Raw genomic sequence first — 14,769 nt, 5'->3', positions numbered from 1 at the left:
ACGAAACACATGCGAAGATAAACACGGTTAATCACAGAGTCTTCAATACAGGAAAGCCTATTCCGAGGTTGAAGAATATCCTTGAGCTTGTTGGTAAAGGATACCAAATGGCTGCGCACCTCCGTGCCTTAAAGGGTGCCAACGAGGTGAGTACAAACATCTCAGAATCAGAGGCTAGATGTTTTGTTTGGCGTACTGACAGTTGTAGGATTTTGCCGACATCCCTACCGAAACCCTTGCACCTAGCTGTGGAAGTAGCTTGGCCGATACAATCACCGACCTCAACAAGCTCCTTACTAGCACCAAGAAAGCTTACACCTACGGCTTGCCTTGAGTAGAGTAATCAAGGTTTAACTATATGTTACCATAATGCCCATTTGTTTGAAGCCATAACGATACTATGGAATGAGGGACCTTGGAAGTCGGCAGTCTGATTTCAAAATTAAACACGTTAGTATAAGTTATAACATTGGAATAAATAATGAGATTTCTGCATATAACTCCTAATATTGGAATCTTTGGATCATTCTAAAGCAGTATGTCGTACAGATTATAGAAAGAGACATAATTTAAACCTCAGGACTTCCATTTGCACTTCTCCATTCCAAATTTTCCGATGTATCAAGGTGAACTAAGTAGTTTGGCATCAATCTCGGACTAGGGTAAATCCGAAAATAGTAAACAAATAAGGGGAAAAATTGAGTTTATCCGAAAATAAAGCCTAGATGGTCCATGTGACCTTGGTGCCCTTGGTATTTCTGGCATATTGGTAGAAAGTCCAAGGCAGCTCCGGGTGGAATTGTAGGAGACGGGGGTTTAATTCCCCCTCTGGGCGTTTTCTTTTTTTTTTCACAGAAAAAGTTAAGTTTCCCATATATCTCGATGTCGTCGGGATTTAAACGTTGCTTCAATATTCAATTTCAAGAAAATTACCGTATTGTGACAATGACGAATTTATCGTTACCAGGAGATACTAAGAAGTAACTCTAATTAGACTAGCGTGTTTTGAGCTTGTGTTCGGGAATGAAAGTCTGAGGTAAATCTGATTTCAAAAACTACTGTACAATGATAAAATATCCGAACGCATATAAATCCCCCCGAGAGTATCTTTACTTGCTCAAATAATTAAGAGAACTTCATCGAGCCCAAAAGGTCGCTGTCTACTACGAGATGGTCAAATCAATCACTGCACAAGAGCTACGCCGCCATTGGGTTCTCCGCAAGGAGATAGTCCTTCTCGACGTACGTGAAGAAGGACCATATGCCGAATCACATCCTCTATTTGCAATAAGTGTCCCAGTCTCGGAAATCGAGACAAAGCTGCCCGCACTTGTTCCCCGAATATCAGCACCAATTGTCGTCTATGATGGCGGCGAAAACTATGTTCAACGCGCAGCTGAACGGGTGTCAAAGCTAGGATATACCGACGTTTCCATCCTAGAAGGTGGAATTTCCAGCTATGCTCTGGTAGGCGAGGTCTACCGAGATGTCGGCGTACCTTCCAAAGCATTCGGTGAGCTAGTCGAGTCAATCAATCACACTCCCTCTTTGTCTGCACGGGAAGTCAAAAATGTGCTGGATAGTAATGATGATGTCGTTGTTCTGGATGCACGCCGATTTGAAGAATTCAATACAATGAGCATCCCTCGAGGTCGCAGCTGTCCAGGTGGAGAGTTGGTGTATCGCGTGTTAGAGGCTGCGCCTTCCCCTGAGACGACAGTTATCGTCAACTGTGCCGGTCGGACTCGAAGCATTATCGGGACACAGTCACTGGTCAACTCTCGGATTCCAAATAAAGTGCATGCGCTTCGGAATGGGACTATTGGATGGACACTGGAAGGTTTGCAGGTAGATACGAAGAAGTCGGAGCGTGCGCCACGGCCTTCGCCTGAGACATTAGAGCGAGCACGCAAATCTGCCGAGTCCTGGGCTGAATACGTTGGCGTCCCTTTGATTAACGGCGATCAGATTGTCGAGCTCGTATCCGGACATGAGAGTCGGACCATATATCTGCTAGATGTGAGAGACCCGGAGGAGTATGCTCTCGACCATCCGGCTGGATTCACCAATGCCCCTGGTGGTCAATTGGTACAGGCCACGGAAGAGTGGGTTGGTGTTCGAGGCGCTCAAATAGTTCTGTACGACACAGATGGCGTCAGGGCTCGGATGACAGCGACCTGGCTTTTGCAACTGGGATGGGAAGTCTATGTATTGCACGAACGAGCTACAATCTCACATGATTTGGCCCTTCCAGGACGCGTGACAAAGACGATATTACAGAGCGCGCAGAGCGGGGCTATCACTACTAACCAGCTTCGAGATCTTTCATCGGCGACTGTTGTGGATCTTGCCCGTAGCCCAACCTACAGCAAAGGCCATCTTCCTGGTGCATTGTTCGCGTCTGGGCCTGAACTTGCTCGGGACTTGAGTGCGCTCGACGGTGACGGGCCCATCGTGTTGACGTCTCCTGATGGTGATGTTGCCGCTGTGAATCTGGAATATGCTCGAGAATCAGTCACGCGACAGGTATTTTATCTGAAGGGAGGAACTGCAGCTTGGAAGGAAGCTGGAAATCCACTGGAGACTGAGCTCCATTGGCTTTCCGAGCCGATTGATGTGTACAAAAGGCCGTATGAGGGGACGAATAATGCTCAAAAGGACATGCAGGCCTATCTTGACTGGGAGTATGGGCTCGTTGCGCAGTTGGCTAATGATGGGATTTCCTGCTTTCATGTTGTACGTGATAAGCGTGATTCACCGACGTAAGCCACATGTGCACTGCCATCAGCACTTGAGGCCCAATGGCGTGAAGCCATCATACTGTCGTAAGCTCAGTCTGACTATGCATAATCAATCCGATAGCAAACTGTTTTTTGAGTGCCACTGCAGATAAAAGCTTGATGTTCCTTTTCTTTGAGTAAAACAGAAGCTCTAGTTATATAGGTCTTATGTTTGCAATGGAATTTAGATTTATTCGAATATTTTGTTGTACGATGAGTCAGCATCGTGCCTAAGTGATTGTCGAAGACAATAGAGCGTCGGCACATAATAAAGTTCGTTCTCATCAGCGAGACAAATAAATTTTATACCAACTTTGGAAGGACTGAGTATTGACACCTGAATGATAAGGCATCACATTTGACATGATGTGTCAGCCACATCTATCACGTGCGTGGGAATCCAGGGTTCAAGGGTTCACAGGGTTCACAGGGTCTAAGTACATCAGAGCACGGGGAACAAGGGGCTACCCCTAATGCGGCCGCTGAGGGTCCATCCGCCACTAGCTGCAATTGGTGAAGGCCTCACAGAGATGATCCTCACTTCATGCACATTAATATCTAAGCAACAGCCTCATTACGGGAATTTAAATTACTAGGGCCTATGCCATGCTCATCAATAGCCCAAAAGCCCCGAGTTAAAAGATCTGCTCCTGATGCAGGCAACAAAATAGTCCAATGGCCAAAGCGGGGATTCAGGATGCCACTCAAGAGATTGAGATTACATCAGACTACCCATAACGGGCGATGAGGCGTTCTTAGAGGCCAGAAGCGATGGGGATATGTGGGCATTTCTCTCCTGTTCATGTCAATCATTGATGCTGATTGCTTTGCCAAGACGCCAAGACTGGCTTGGGCCCATGGTACTGTTCCTGGTCCGCTTCGACGTCACCGGTGCATCCGGAGACTGTGTTAGTATCGAAGCGAAGGACGCGGTCAAAGAGTCTGGTCGTATCGTGAGGGAGTCGTGAACATTCAACGCAGATATTTGGACTGTCAATTTGAACTAGAAACCCAACACTTCCCCCTCATTTTGTTGACATTTGGATCTGCGAAACAGGTGCGGGACGCTAAGGAGGCAGTGCAAAGCCTTTGGGGTCTTGTAGGATGGGCAATATCGTGCTTCTGGTCCACCCTTGGTTGAAGTCAGTCAGGACTGTCAGATCATCTAGGCCGGGCTCCCGAGGCCTGCTGTATGGGAGAAACTGGGATGTGAGACAAAAAAAGACACGACTCTTGGCGCCCCCCGGACTATGAGCGTTTTCAGCGATTTTCAGCGACCGTAGGCGTGGAGTCCAGAAGGCCATCAAACGGGTTCCCCAACTAGACTAAATACTTTCTTTTGAGTGATCGAATTGAACTTCACTGAACCATGATGTGTAAAATGATCGGCATCGCCTGTTTCTTAAAATAAAACGATCCAACAGATGATCCAGCGCAAATTCATGAAAGCCAGCCGTGTGTGTGCCTAAGGCGGATACCACTTCATGTTCCAGATTGGCCCCCCGTGCTCCACTTTTGCAGGGTCCATCTTAATTTCTATGGACAAGCCAAGAACTCTCGCGTGAAGCCATGCTGTAACTGGGCGGCTGTAAGGACATGGGGCCGCCTTCTGTGGGCATGGGTTTTCTTCCTCCTTTGCCCCCTCTACACTACTTTCACCTCTAAAACACAAATCGCGCGCGGCTCCGCACCTTATATCGGCATTCTAATGATTGATATTCTCATCGGAGTGCCAAGCCTACAGATAATCAGGCAAGGAGTCTGATTTCTTCGCACATCGCCCGAATTCCCCCAGCGGTCACATTCCACATCTCACATTCCACTCGCGCGTGGTCCTTCTCAGCCATGCGCATAACCCAATTTACGCAGATAGCGACGGCTATCTTGCCAGGTCTGCTCTTTAGCGATTATGTTCAAGCTCTTACGATAGATCTCACGGACAAAGGTAAGATCCACAAGCAATCTTGCTGTTATTCTGGTCTTTTCACTGTATTAATATGTTGCAATGGATAGAAACTCTCGTAGCTGCCGCGAAGGTCAGCGTAGAAGGCGCGTTCGGTTACTATAACGGCAACAACTCTGGAGCAACACCAGGAGCATTCGATTTCAGTTGGTGGGAAGGTGCTGCACTTTGCAATGCGTTTCTCAACTATTGGCACTTCACAGGGGATGATAAATACAACTATGCGCTGAACATGGCGTTATCGCACCAGGCAGGTGATGCTGGTGACTACTTGAACGAAAACTACACCACATATGCCGTGAGTATTACATTCCACGGGAATCATGCTGAGCGCATAGGACTAACAGATTTTTGATGGCAGGGAAACGATGATCAAATGCAATGGGGCAACGCGGCCATGGCTGCAGCCGAATACAATTTATCAGACCCGATAGGAATCAAATACAGCTGGATCTCTCTCGTGCAGGGTGTCTACAACAACCAGAAAGACAACAACGAAGGATGGGATGATACAACATGTGGCGGTGGATTTCGGTGGCAGAAGCTACCCGTTCAGGGCACAGGATACCACATGAAGAACTCTGTGTCAAACGGTGGATTTTTCCAGTTGGCTGCTAGACTTGCACAATATCTACAGAAAGACGAGTATGCTGATTGGGCTGAGAAGACGTGGAACTGGTCCACGTCGGTGGGTTTGGTCAACACCAAGACCTGGGCAGTGGGTGATAGTGTCAGTACCGGTGACAGCTGCAAAACAGTTGATCCGACAAATTGGTCTTACAACTATGGTGTTTACCTGAATGGCTGTGCATACATGTATGCTTACGTGAGTTCTACTCCATCGTGCCCATTGCTGTTACGCGGCCATGCCGTATCTTCCATTTTCGATATTCTTCAGACTAACCTTTGAAAATTGAATAGACCAAAAAGCAGGTCTGGCTCGACAGACTAAACGGCTTGATCGGAAGTACATTTGACGTATTCTTCTTGCCAAAGTATGGCGGTACCATCTCTGAGAAGACATGTGAGGCAGTTGGCAACAACTGTGACCGAAACCAGAAGCTTTTCAAAGGTCTCACCTTGATGTGGATGGCAAACGTCGCACTCGTGGTACCAGCCACATACGACAAGATTCTAAAGGGAATCCAAGACTCAGCCACAGGCGCTGCCATATCCTGCTCGGGTCAAGGCAATAAGACATGCGGTGACAGGTGGTATAGTGGATATGATGGCAAGATTGGAATGGAGGAACAGATCACTGCTACGAATGCTTTCAGTGTGGCTTTGCTTCCTTTCGTTGATAGGAACACCAGTGCGCCATTGTCTACCTTGACAGGAGGAAACAGCACCAGTAACCCCAACGCCGGAACAACTTATGATAACGGTCTTCCCAAATTCGCACCTATCACAACGGCAGACCGAGCAGGTGCTGGCATCATGACCGCCGTGTTCGTCGGTGGTATGGTCGGAATGGCAGTATTCATGCTCATGGGCCCTTGAGCTCTGGATAAAGGATTACTTTTTAACTTCTTTGATTTAACGAGCGTGCTGAGTAGCCGGGCTATGTCATGCGTGTCTCATGATTTTCCCTTCCAAGTCTATGGGTCCTAACCACTCGGAGAGCCCAGTCCTTGGAAGATTGACGTGCGGTATAAATCGCTCCTGGATCAACTCAATCATTTTTGCCGTCATGTACACTATCAACCCAGAGTGCGGGCACATCATGTATCATAATTTTAGCCACTGCACATTTTTATCTTTTAATTGAATCATTCACAGCGTGACATTTTAGCATTATACTTGAAAACAAGATTAGAATAGAATATATCTCTCGCGGAGCTACAAACTATACCAGTTCGACTGGGTTGTACAAGAGGAATTGGATACTGCCGCTTTTCACGAGCTATGCAAAATCCCAGATACGAGTTTGATTAAAGTTCTTTTGGGGGGTAGAACAAGGCCATTTACAAGTCTTGGAAGATTCTTGGAACCAAGCTGCGGAGTATAATAATATCTTGGCATGGCCAATTAAGCTTATGGGGTCGTTGAAAACCGTTCGAAGTATAATAAAGACTCTGCCGGAACAGACTACACTTTTGTACGTGTGTTTCGTCTGCTTAGTCCCTGCCGACTCTCCATAGACAATAATTCCGACCAATGTCATGAGAAATCAGAAGTCATTTAATCGTCTCAATACCACTTACCAGAGCTTCCCACTGTTGGTGACTGGGAAAAGCTTGGAAATGCCCAGGATTTAGTTCTTCAAATAAACAGAAAGCTCAACCCATTGAATGATATTTCAGTACTGCTAGCCGCAACCTAACTAATATCTCACGCCATAACACTAGGCCATTGAGAGATAAGTTTTTTCCATGGTACGTTGCGATGGTAATAACCCGGCTTTCCTAGATGTTTCATATCTGAGCATGGGGAACTTGGGTGGAAAATAGATAGGGTATGACGTATAAAACAGCTAAAGTGAATTGAAGCGTTGGATGATGTAGGCCAATCTCCCAAAACCTGGAAGCAAGTATTATCTGGTGTTGAGTTGTTTTATGTTACGGAGTCCCACAACTTCTGCCACTGACGTCGATTGTTGCGGGTTCCATGTTTCCACCTGCTAATAAGCCGCCAATACCCTGTTCTACCTGGCTTGGCATCCCCTTGTTAATACCCCACCTTTCTCAGGGTCTGCGCCAAAAAAACCACAAGTATACTGTAGATTTGTATTTAAATATTCCTGTTCCTGGTTGCTATTAGTAGACCGCCAATCACTAAATATTTTCAAAAGCTTGTATCCACAGTATTTAACCATCCCCAGGTATATTACGGTACCTATGTCACTGGTTATTTGTGGGTCGCGCAAATGACCTAGCTGGCTGGCCGTCTATTTTGTACCCAATATATTGCTCTGTTGATATTAAAGACGTGCTGTGTGCCGATCGCACCTTGTTCCTCTCTTCGATTTCCATAAAAAAAAAATTTCAATCTCACTCTTCATTCCTCCACATTCCAAAGCAATATCTGATAGCAGTGATCCCAGCTATCACGCATCGATTGCAAGAATGAAGTCAAATATTGTTGCTGGACCTGTCACTTTACAGGCCTTACTTCTGTCGGCTGCCTTTGCTTCCCCAGCTCCAACTGCCTTTGCCAACGCCAATGATGTCGCCCCGAACGAACCAATAATCACAGCTACCCCCGTTCAAAACAATCCCTCCCAAGTCATTCAAAGAGACATTATCAGTGACGTTGAGTCAGGAGTTGACAGCGTTGTTTCTGGGCTCGGATCTGATATCCCAACATGGGTCGCATCCGGAGTTCCCAATTTCTTCCAAGGTTTCCCAACTGGAGATTCAGTTGTGAGCTCTCTAGGATTGAATAGCGCGGAGTTAAAAGCATTGCCAACCAATGTGCTGAATATCGACCCATATGCCAATTGGACCAACTCCGGCTGGAGTGTTCGCTTCCACGGAAATGTTTACAAGCAGCCTAACACATCTGTTCATGACTTGAATAAGCTGGCCGATGTTTTCCTTGTCAACACTAGTATTTCCGATCTCCCCGAGTCCCAGCAAGAACAGGCCCGAAACCTGACTGCCGAGATTTTCGTCGTTCAGCAGCCGAACGTTGCTGTCAACACAATCCACCTTGAGCCTGCAGAAAGTCAAGGTTCTAGTGGACAGCCAGGCGGTGGTGGCTCATCGAATACCACAGGTGGTACACAGGATATTACTTTGCCTTACAACACAACCGTCGAGGGTGATTTCGATACCTTTGTTCCAATCGATAGCAACGGGTTGGACGCAGGAAATGAGACCTCGAAAATCCAGAGACTCAACACATACGTCGAGGGTGCATCGATCGGTAACGGAACAGCCTATCTTGTACCCCCAACAGGTTTGACCATCATTTCCGATATCGATGATATTTTGCGGGTCACCAAGATCTACGAGCCAGAGCAAGGTCTTCTCAATTCTTTCGCCCGCCCCTTTACCGCTTGGGAGAACATGCCCGATATTTATCGCAACTGGTCCACAAGTCTTCCCAACATGCACTTCCATTACCTTGTAAGACATACTTTCATCTCACTCTGTTCTCTCATCATACTAATAACTATCCCAGACCACTACCCCAGAGCAAATCACCCGAAACTACATGCAATTCATCTACACCAACTACCCCGGCGGCTCCTTCGACACCCGCCCTCTCAACTTCAGCGACGTCTCCGCCACTCTATCGATCCGCAAGTTCCTCCTCCAGAAGGTCTTCGAAACATTCCCCGAACGCAAATTTATCCTTATCGCAGATACCAGCAACAGCGATGTCATGAAGGACTACCCCGAAATGGCTACCGATTTCCCTGGCCAAGTGCAATGTATCTTCCTTCGCAATACCTCTGCAACTGATTCTGGTGACAAGTTCCCGTACGATACATCTGGATTCAAAAACTTGAACCAGTCTTCATACATGTTCTTCGTGAATGCGGATGACCTGACAAATCTGGATATTGCCAATGGACAATGCTATAACCAGTCCATTCCCCAGAATTTGACATTTGGATACCAAGGTCTACCTGGAGCTAGCCCGACATCAGTGAATGGATCTGCAACACACACTGCATCTGCGAAAGGAGCTGCTACTGGGGCTTTGTTGAAGGAAGGAAGTTGGCTGTATACTCTTCTTCCTTTGGTTGCCACACTTCTTGCGGGTGTGTTCATGATGTTGTAGACTGTCATGTACTGTACCAGTCATGAAAAGTGAATGATGTGCGTCCTAGAAAATTGTGAATCTTTTCCTTTTCTCTTTGGAAATTGGGGATGGACCGATCAAGCTCGGACTTAATGATTATGTTTCATAGCTACAATAATGTTTTAAATACCCATTGTTGATGAATAAATGTTGGCTTAATTATCCTTTTCCATTTTGAATCTTAACAGTCTAGATCGTAAGCGAAAAGAAGAGAAAAGAAAAACATGATAAAAATAAGATTACAACCCGACTAAGACTGAAATACGAAGGAGTCATCGAACTTCGCGCCCATGGCTTCTCCACAAAAATGGCGATAAGCCCGCAATCCAGCAATGAAATAGAGAAATTCTCTATGCTTCCCAGGAATATTTGCACCCATATACCATGAGTCAGCCTGCGTAACAAGAGTTCTATCTGCAATCGCATGTATCTGAGCGGTCCAAGCCTGAGCAGCCTGAGGACTAGCATCAACAGACTGATGGCCTTCAGTTTCTGTCTTCTTCACCAAATTCCTAATGAATTCCGCCTGCATACGTATGCAGGTTGGGCCATTGCTAAACGCAGTTGGCGCATGAGCGCCAAATGGGAGAAACATGTTTGGAAATCCAGGGACCATCATTCCTAGAAAAGTCGTCACGCCATCCTTCCATCGCTCCCCGATATCCACGCCATTCACGTCTTTAATGCCCATTCGTGCCAAACTTCCGGTTGTAGCATTATACCCGGTAGCTACTGCAATGACATCCACTTCATGCAAGACATTATCATCGGTCATGATACCTGTAGGTGTCAATTCGACAACGGGATGCGCTCTGGTATTGATAAGGTGGACGTTGGACTTATCCATTTGTTCGTAGTAGTCTTGCTCAAGCGATGGACGCTTGACTCCGAGTGGGTGAAGCGGCTCTAGAGGTGCTAGCAGGTCACGCTTGACGGGGTCTTGAATACGCGAACGAGTCTTCATAGCCCAGAAGTCATAGGCCGCACGATTTCCTGTCGGCTCCACCAGTAAACCAGACCATCCGCCAGTCCAATACTTTAAACCTCCTTCGTCATACACACTACTGAGGATTGCCTCGACCTCCTCGGGAGAATAATCCGCAAATGGTTTAGTAGGGCTCTGCCAGGGGAATCCAGTCGCACTAGTCCTGCATATAGCAAAGAGGTTGGCTGTCTCGGCTTTCAATTCGTCCTGTGCCTTCTTATCCAATTTCTTTTGGCGCATAGGAAATGCTATATTTGGAGTTCGCTGGAAGACGAACGTCTCAGCTGCATCCTTTGCCCATTCTTGGATAATTTGAACGCCTGTTGGTCCGGTTCCAATGACTGCGACGCGTTTCCCTTTGACATCGACCTTTTCACGCGGCCAAAACCATGGACGGTAAATATCGCCCTTGAAAGTGTCGATACCTTTCCACTGCGGAGTGTATTCCCCAGCAAACCCGACCGCGGGAATGAGGTATTTGGCTCTGATTGCTTTTCCAGTATTGGTTATGATATTCCATCTTTCGCCATCGAAGCTTGCTCCAGTCACCTCTGTATTAAAAATGCAATCCTTTGAGATCGATAGGACTCGATCGGCGTGCGCGAAATAGGCCCCGAGCTCTTGTTGTGCGGGGTATTTTTCCGACCAGTCCCAGGTTTTCCAAACCTCCTCTATATCGAATCCATAAGTTGGTACAGGGGAGTCTACTCGCGCGCCGGGATAGTTGTTCCAATGCCAAGTTCCTCCTACGCTGGAGCCAGAATCAATTATCTTGACGTTCAAGTTTAACTGGTCACGTAAGTGGTGGAGCATTTGAATACCCGAGAAGCCAGCTCCGACGATAGCAGCGTCCAAATCAAGTTTGTCATTTTGGGGACCGGTCATACTAAAGGACAGTTTCGCTAATCTTTGATTTGCTATGGAAACTGTCGAAAGTTCTCTGCGGTTCATGTTGGACATGATTGTAGGTGTATGTTGGAACCTTGGAGATCTTTCCTAGGTGTGGGGTATATCAATATTGCCTCGGTTCGGCCCCCAAGCTCGTCGAGGACGGTCGTGTTTGTGGACCAATCACGTCTTAAAGGCCGGATTGCATGACTCGAAAGAAGAGGGATGTTTGATATATGAGAATCTGTAACAGCTCCACTCAGGCTGTGGATTTTGGATACAGGTGGCCGGGGAGGAGGCGAGGGATAGACAGAAGAAGGAAGTAGATGCAAACATGGCAGAACAATGATTCTGTCAAAAGTTTTGGGGCTGATTGATCGTTAACCTAGATATAATGCCTATATTTGCGAACAAGTTGGCATATTGGCTTATCCTTATAAAAAATAGTTATAGAGTATCAGTATCAACAAGCAGAGTCCAGCTTTATGCAGAAAGTCGGCAGAGATGATAATTCATGTTTTCTTACTATAGCATAATTGCTCGACGTGAGGCGTAAGGATTTTGTCTCATAGTGGCCCCACCAAGAACTTGAAGTCGTTACAAAGAAACTAGGTAAAACTACAATTGCACGACCAAAGCCACTTGGTGAACAATAAAAAGGGGTGGGAGCTAGAACAGAAATGGAAGCGAAGCTGAGACCTTGTAAATTAAAAAAAGAAGAATCTACTATGCGACTTTTGGCCTTTTCTTTTGGGTGACTCTTCGTGACTCACAAATCTTACTAACCATTCGTATTCAAGCTTTATGCCGCAATCTACTAAGATCCATTGCAACCTCACCATTATATTAAATTTGAGATTATAAATCATCTCGAGAATATCATAGACAAATTTCATGTATAAAATGTGACCTTTAGATTGTATGAAAGATCTCGAATCCAAGAAAATCTTCAAATCTTTCAACCATAACATAATAACACAACAAAATGGCGAGTTTAAACTTCGAGACATATCACAATGTACGTGGGATAACATCGGCTATTCAATTGCGCATACTGACTAGTCCAGGTGATTAATGGTGCATTGAAGAGCGCCAGCAAGCAATATTATGGCATCAACCCTTTTACAGAAGAGAGACTCTGGCCAGTACCAGTAGCTACTGAAGAGGACCTCGAAGAAGCGATTGAAGCAGCCAATATTGCTTTCAAAACATGGAAAAATACAACTTTGGAAGATCGTCTCAGTCGCTTCCAGGCATTTGCCAATGCATTGCTTGCTCAAAAAAGCGAATGGGCGGATCTTGTCTCAAAAGAAGCAGGCCAATCTGTATGCTCAATCTGATTGTTCATGTGATTGGCCTTTTTATTAACATTCATCTTTTTTTCAGATAGAATTTGCAACAGATGAAGTGGAAGTCAGTCAGGAATATTTGACTACTATCCGTACGTATCTCATAGCACTATATCGATTCTCTTCACTAACACCCAGTTAGCAAATATTGACTTGCCCGAATATGTCACTCATGACGATGAAGACGTCAAAGTCACAACAAAATACTATCCTCTAGGCGTTGTAGCTGGTATATGTCCGTGGAACTTCCCAGTTTTACTTGCCGCTGGAAAGATTGCAAGTGCGGTTTCGACAGGAAATACCATTATCATCAAGCCTTCGTGAGTTAATTCGCTGAATTACATTATGGTAAAAGAGGCCAGCGCAATTAACATTACCAGGCCATATACACCTTACAGTGAGCTGAAACTTGCCGAGTTGGCGCAACAATTCTTTCCCCCGGGTGTTATTCAAGCGCTTGGCGGAGATGATAATCTGGGGCCATGGATGACAAAACATCCTGGCATTGCGAAAATATCATTCACGGGCTCTACTGCAACGGGGAAAAAAATCATGGCGGCTGCTGCCTCGACTTTGAAGCGAGTTACTTTGGAGTTGTGGGTATATCCATTAGTATAAAGGAGATGAAATATGCTGACACTTGTTTGCAGAGGTGGTAATGACCCATCGATCGTCTGTCCGGACATTGATCTTGATGCAGTCATTCCAAAGATACTAGAAGATGGTAGGTATTTTAATTACACCATGATCTAGAATGAAAACATACTGATTTATTAAAACAGTCTTCACTCACAGTGGCCAGTCGTGCATAGATACCAAGCGTATTTACGTCCATAAATCTATCTACGACACGTTTCTCTCAAAGTTCACAGCTGCCTCCAAGAAACTGAAACTGGGCCATGGATACTTGAGTCCCCTTCAAAACAAAATGCAGTATGAAAAGGTGGCATCTCTACTGAAAGATTGCCAAGATCAAAAGTACGAGTTTGCTTTGGGTGAACCTCGGGAGAAGAGCCTAAGCTCTCCTGGATACTTTGTATCCCCTGCAATTGTGTCTCGACCTCCAGAGAATTCTCGTCTGGTACAAGAAGAGCCTTTTGGGCCCATAGTTCCCGTATTGGAATGGGACGATGAAGAAGATGTGATCCGGCGTGCAAATGATACTGACCAAGGACTTGGTGCTACGGTTTGGTGCCGGGACCCAGAACGGGCGGAGCGCATTGCCTCACGCTTGGAGGCAGGTAGTGTGTGGGTTAATCGGGGTGCTATCCCATTGCCTACTGCTCTGTTTGGTGGAATCAAGCAGAGTGGAATTGGAGGGGAATGGGGGCCATTGGGTCTGTTGAGTTATTGTGATGCAAGAACTTTTCATTTCTCTAAGAGGCCTTAGGGTTTAAATATTGTTACTATATATGCTAGGCTATAAAACTTCTTTTCACTTTCCAATTCTAAGATAAAATTTAATATTAGCGATTCAATGTTCATCAATACGACCCGGATAGGACCTAAACCCACATTGAAGGTTCTGTCATACCATATGGCGGACACTCCATGTTTTAGCTTCTATGCGCTATTTATAATATAGCTCGACTAGAAGACATCATAATTTATGTGTCCGGTTTCAGACCCTGTATCGATTTAATCATTCATAGCAAGGTAGTAGCAAGTACAAGTACTGGCCAGCACAAAGAGTCCCGCTTTCCTATTAAAACTGTCGTACAAGGACTGGCTGATTGTGAAACCAGACATATCTAAGGGGATAAACCCACGATCGGACTGAGATCCTCCCTAGCACGAATCTATTGATTATTGTCGCACGATAACATCACCTAACATCATCGGTTATTGTCTTTGTATAGTTTCAACCCCATCTGTTAACTCATTCAGGCTATTTATATACTCCAGTGCTAGGGATGGGGGTGGCTCCACCTGGGCCAATCAGCAATAAGCAATCAGACCACGTCTTGGCGTCGATCGGACCGATGATACAGAATTCCCGCCACTGCGTCAAAGGGCCAGATTGTCCTCATTTTCTAGAACTTGCTTATTTAT

The 14,769-nt window shown here is 45.8% G+C and overlaps 5 protein-coding genes across 5 annotated transcripts; 4 read left to right on the top strand and 1 right to left on the bottom strand.

The window, feature by feature from the left end:
• Positions 1-1,170: 1,170 nt before the first annotated feature.
• Positions 1,171-2,766, top strand: N7478_000266 (uncharacterized protein; the record flags this gene model as incomplete). The annotated part of the gene is made up of 1 exon (XM_056916482.1): positions 1,171-2,766. One exon carries the CDS (start codon positions 1,171-1,173, stop codon positions 2,764-2,766), a length of 1,596 nt encoding a protein of 531 aa, XP_056784362.1.
• Positions 2,767-4,625: 1,859 nt separating this feature from the next.
• Positions 4,626-6,243, top strand: N7478_000265 (glycoside hydrolase family 76 protein; the record flags this gene model as incomplete). Its single annotated transcript, XM_056916481.1, has 4 exons — positions 4,626-4,725; positions 4,794-5,041; positions 5,105-5,569; positions 5,665-6,243. The coding sequence occupies 4 exons, from the start codon at positions 4,626-4,628 to the stop codon at positions 6,241-6,243; spliced, it is 1,392 nt and encodes a 463-aa protein (XP_056784361.1).
• A 1,565-nt stretch (positions 6,244-7,808) lies between these two features.
• Positions 7,809-9,474, top strand: N7478_000264 (phosphatidate phosphatase App1 family protein; the record flags this gene model as incomplete). Its single annotated transcript, XM_056916480.1, has 2 exons — positions 7,809-8,813; positions 8,869-9,474. 2 exons carry the CDS (start codon positions 7,809-7,811, stop codon positions 9,472-9,474), a joined length of 1,611 nt encoding a protein of 536 aa, XP_056784360.1.
• A 271-nt stretch (positions 9,475-9,745) lies between these two features.
• Positions 9,746-11,440, bottom strand: N7478_000263 (flavin-containing monooxygenase; the record flags this gene model as incomplete). The annotated part of the gene is made up of 1 exon (XM_056916479.1): positions 9,746-11,440. The coding sequence occupies one exon, from the start codon at positions 11,438-11,440 to the stop codon at positions 9,746-9,748; it is 1,695 nt and encodes a 564-aa protein (XP_056784359.1).
• Positions 11,441-12,353: 913 nt separating this feature from the next.
• Positions 12,354-14,107, top strand: N7478_000262 (aldehyde dehydrogenase family protein; the record flags this gene model as incomplete). The annotated part of the gene is made up of 7 exons (XM_056916478.1): positions 12,354-12,386; positions 12,436-12,693; positions 12,755-12,809; positions 12,860-13,037; positions 13,098-13,313; positions 13,368-13,441; positions 13,500-14,107. The coding sequence occupies 7 exons, from the start codon at positions 12,354-12,356 to the stop codon at positions 14,105-14,107; spliced, it is 1,422 nt and encodes a 473-aa protein (XP_056784358.1).
• Between the last annotated feature and the right edge of the window lie 662 nt (positions 14,108-14,769).

Source organism: Penicillium angulare (genome assembly GCF_028827245.1).
Source record: "Penicillium angulare strain IBT 27051 chromosome Unknown utg000001l_segment0_segment0, whole genome shotgun sequence".
Lineage (NCBI taxonomy): Eukaryota > Fungi > Ascomycota > Eurotiomycetes > Eurotiales > Aspergillaceae > Penicillium > Penicillium angulare.
The sequence above is the reverse complement of the archived record's forward strand: the minus strand, read 5'-3'. Positions and strand labels throughout refer to the sequence as shown.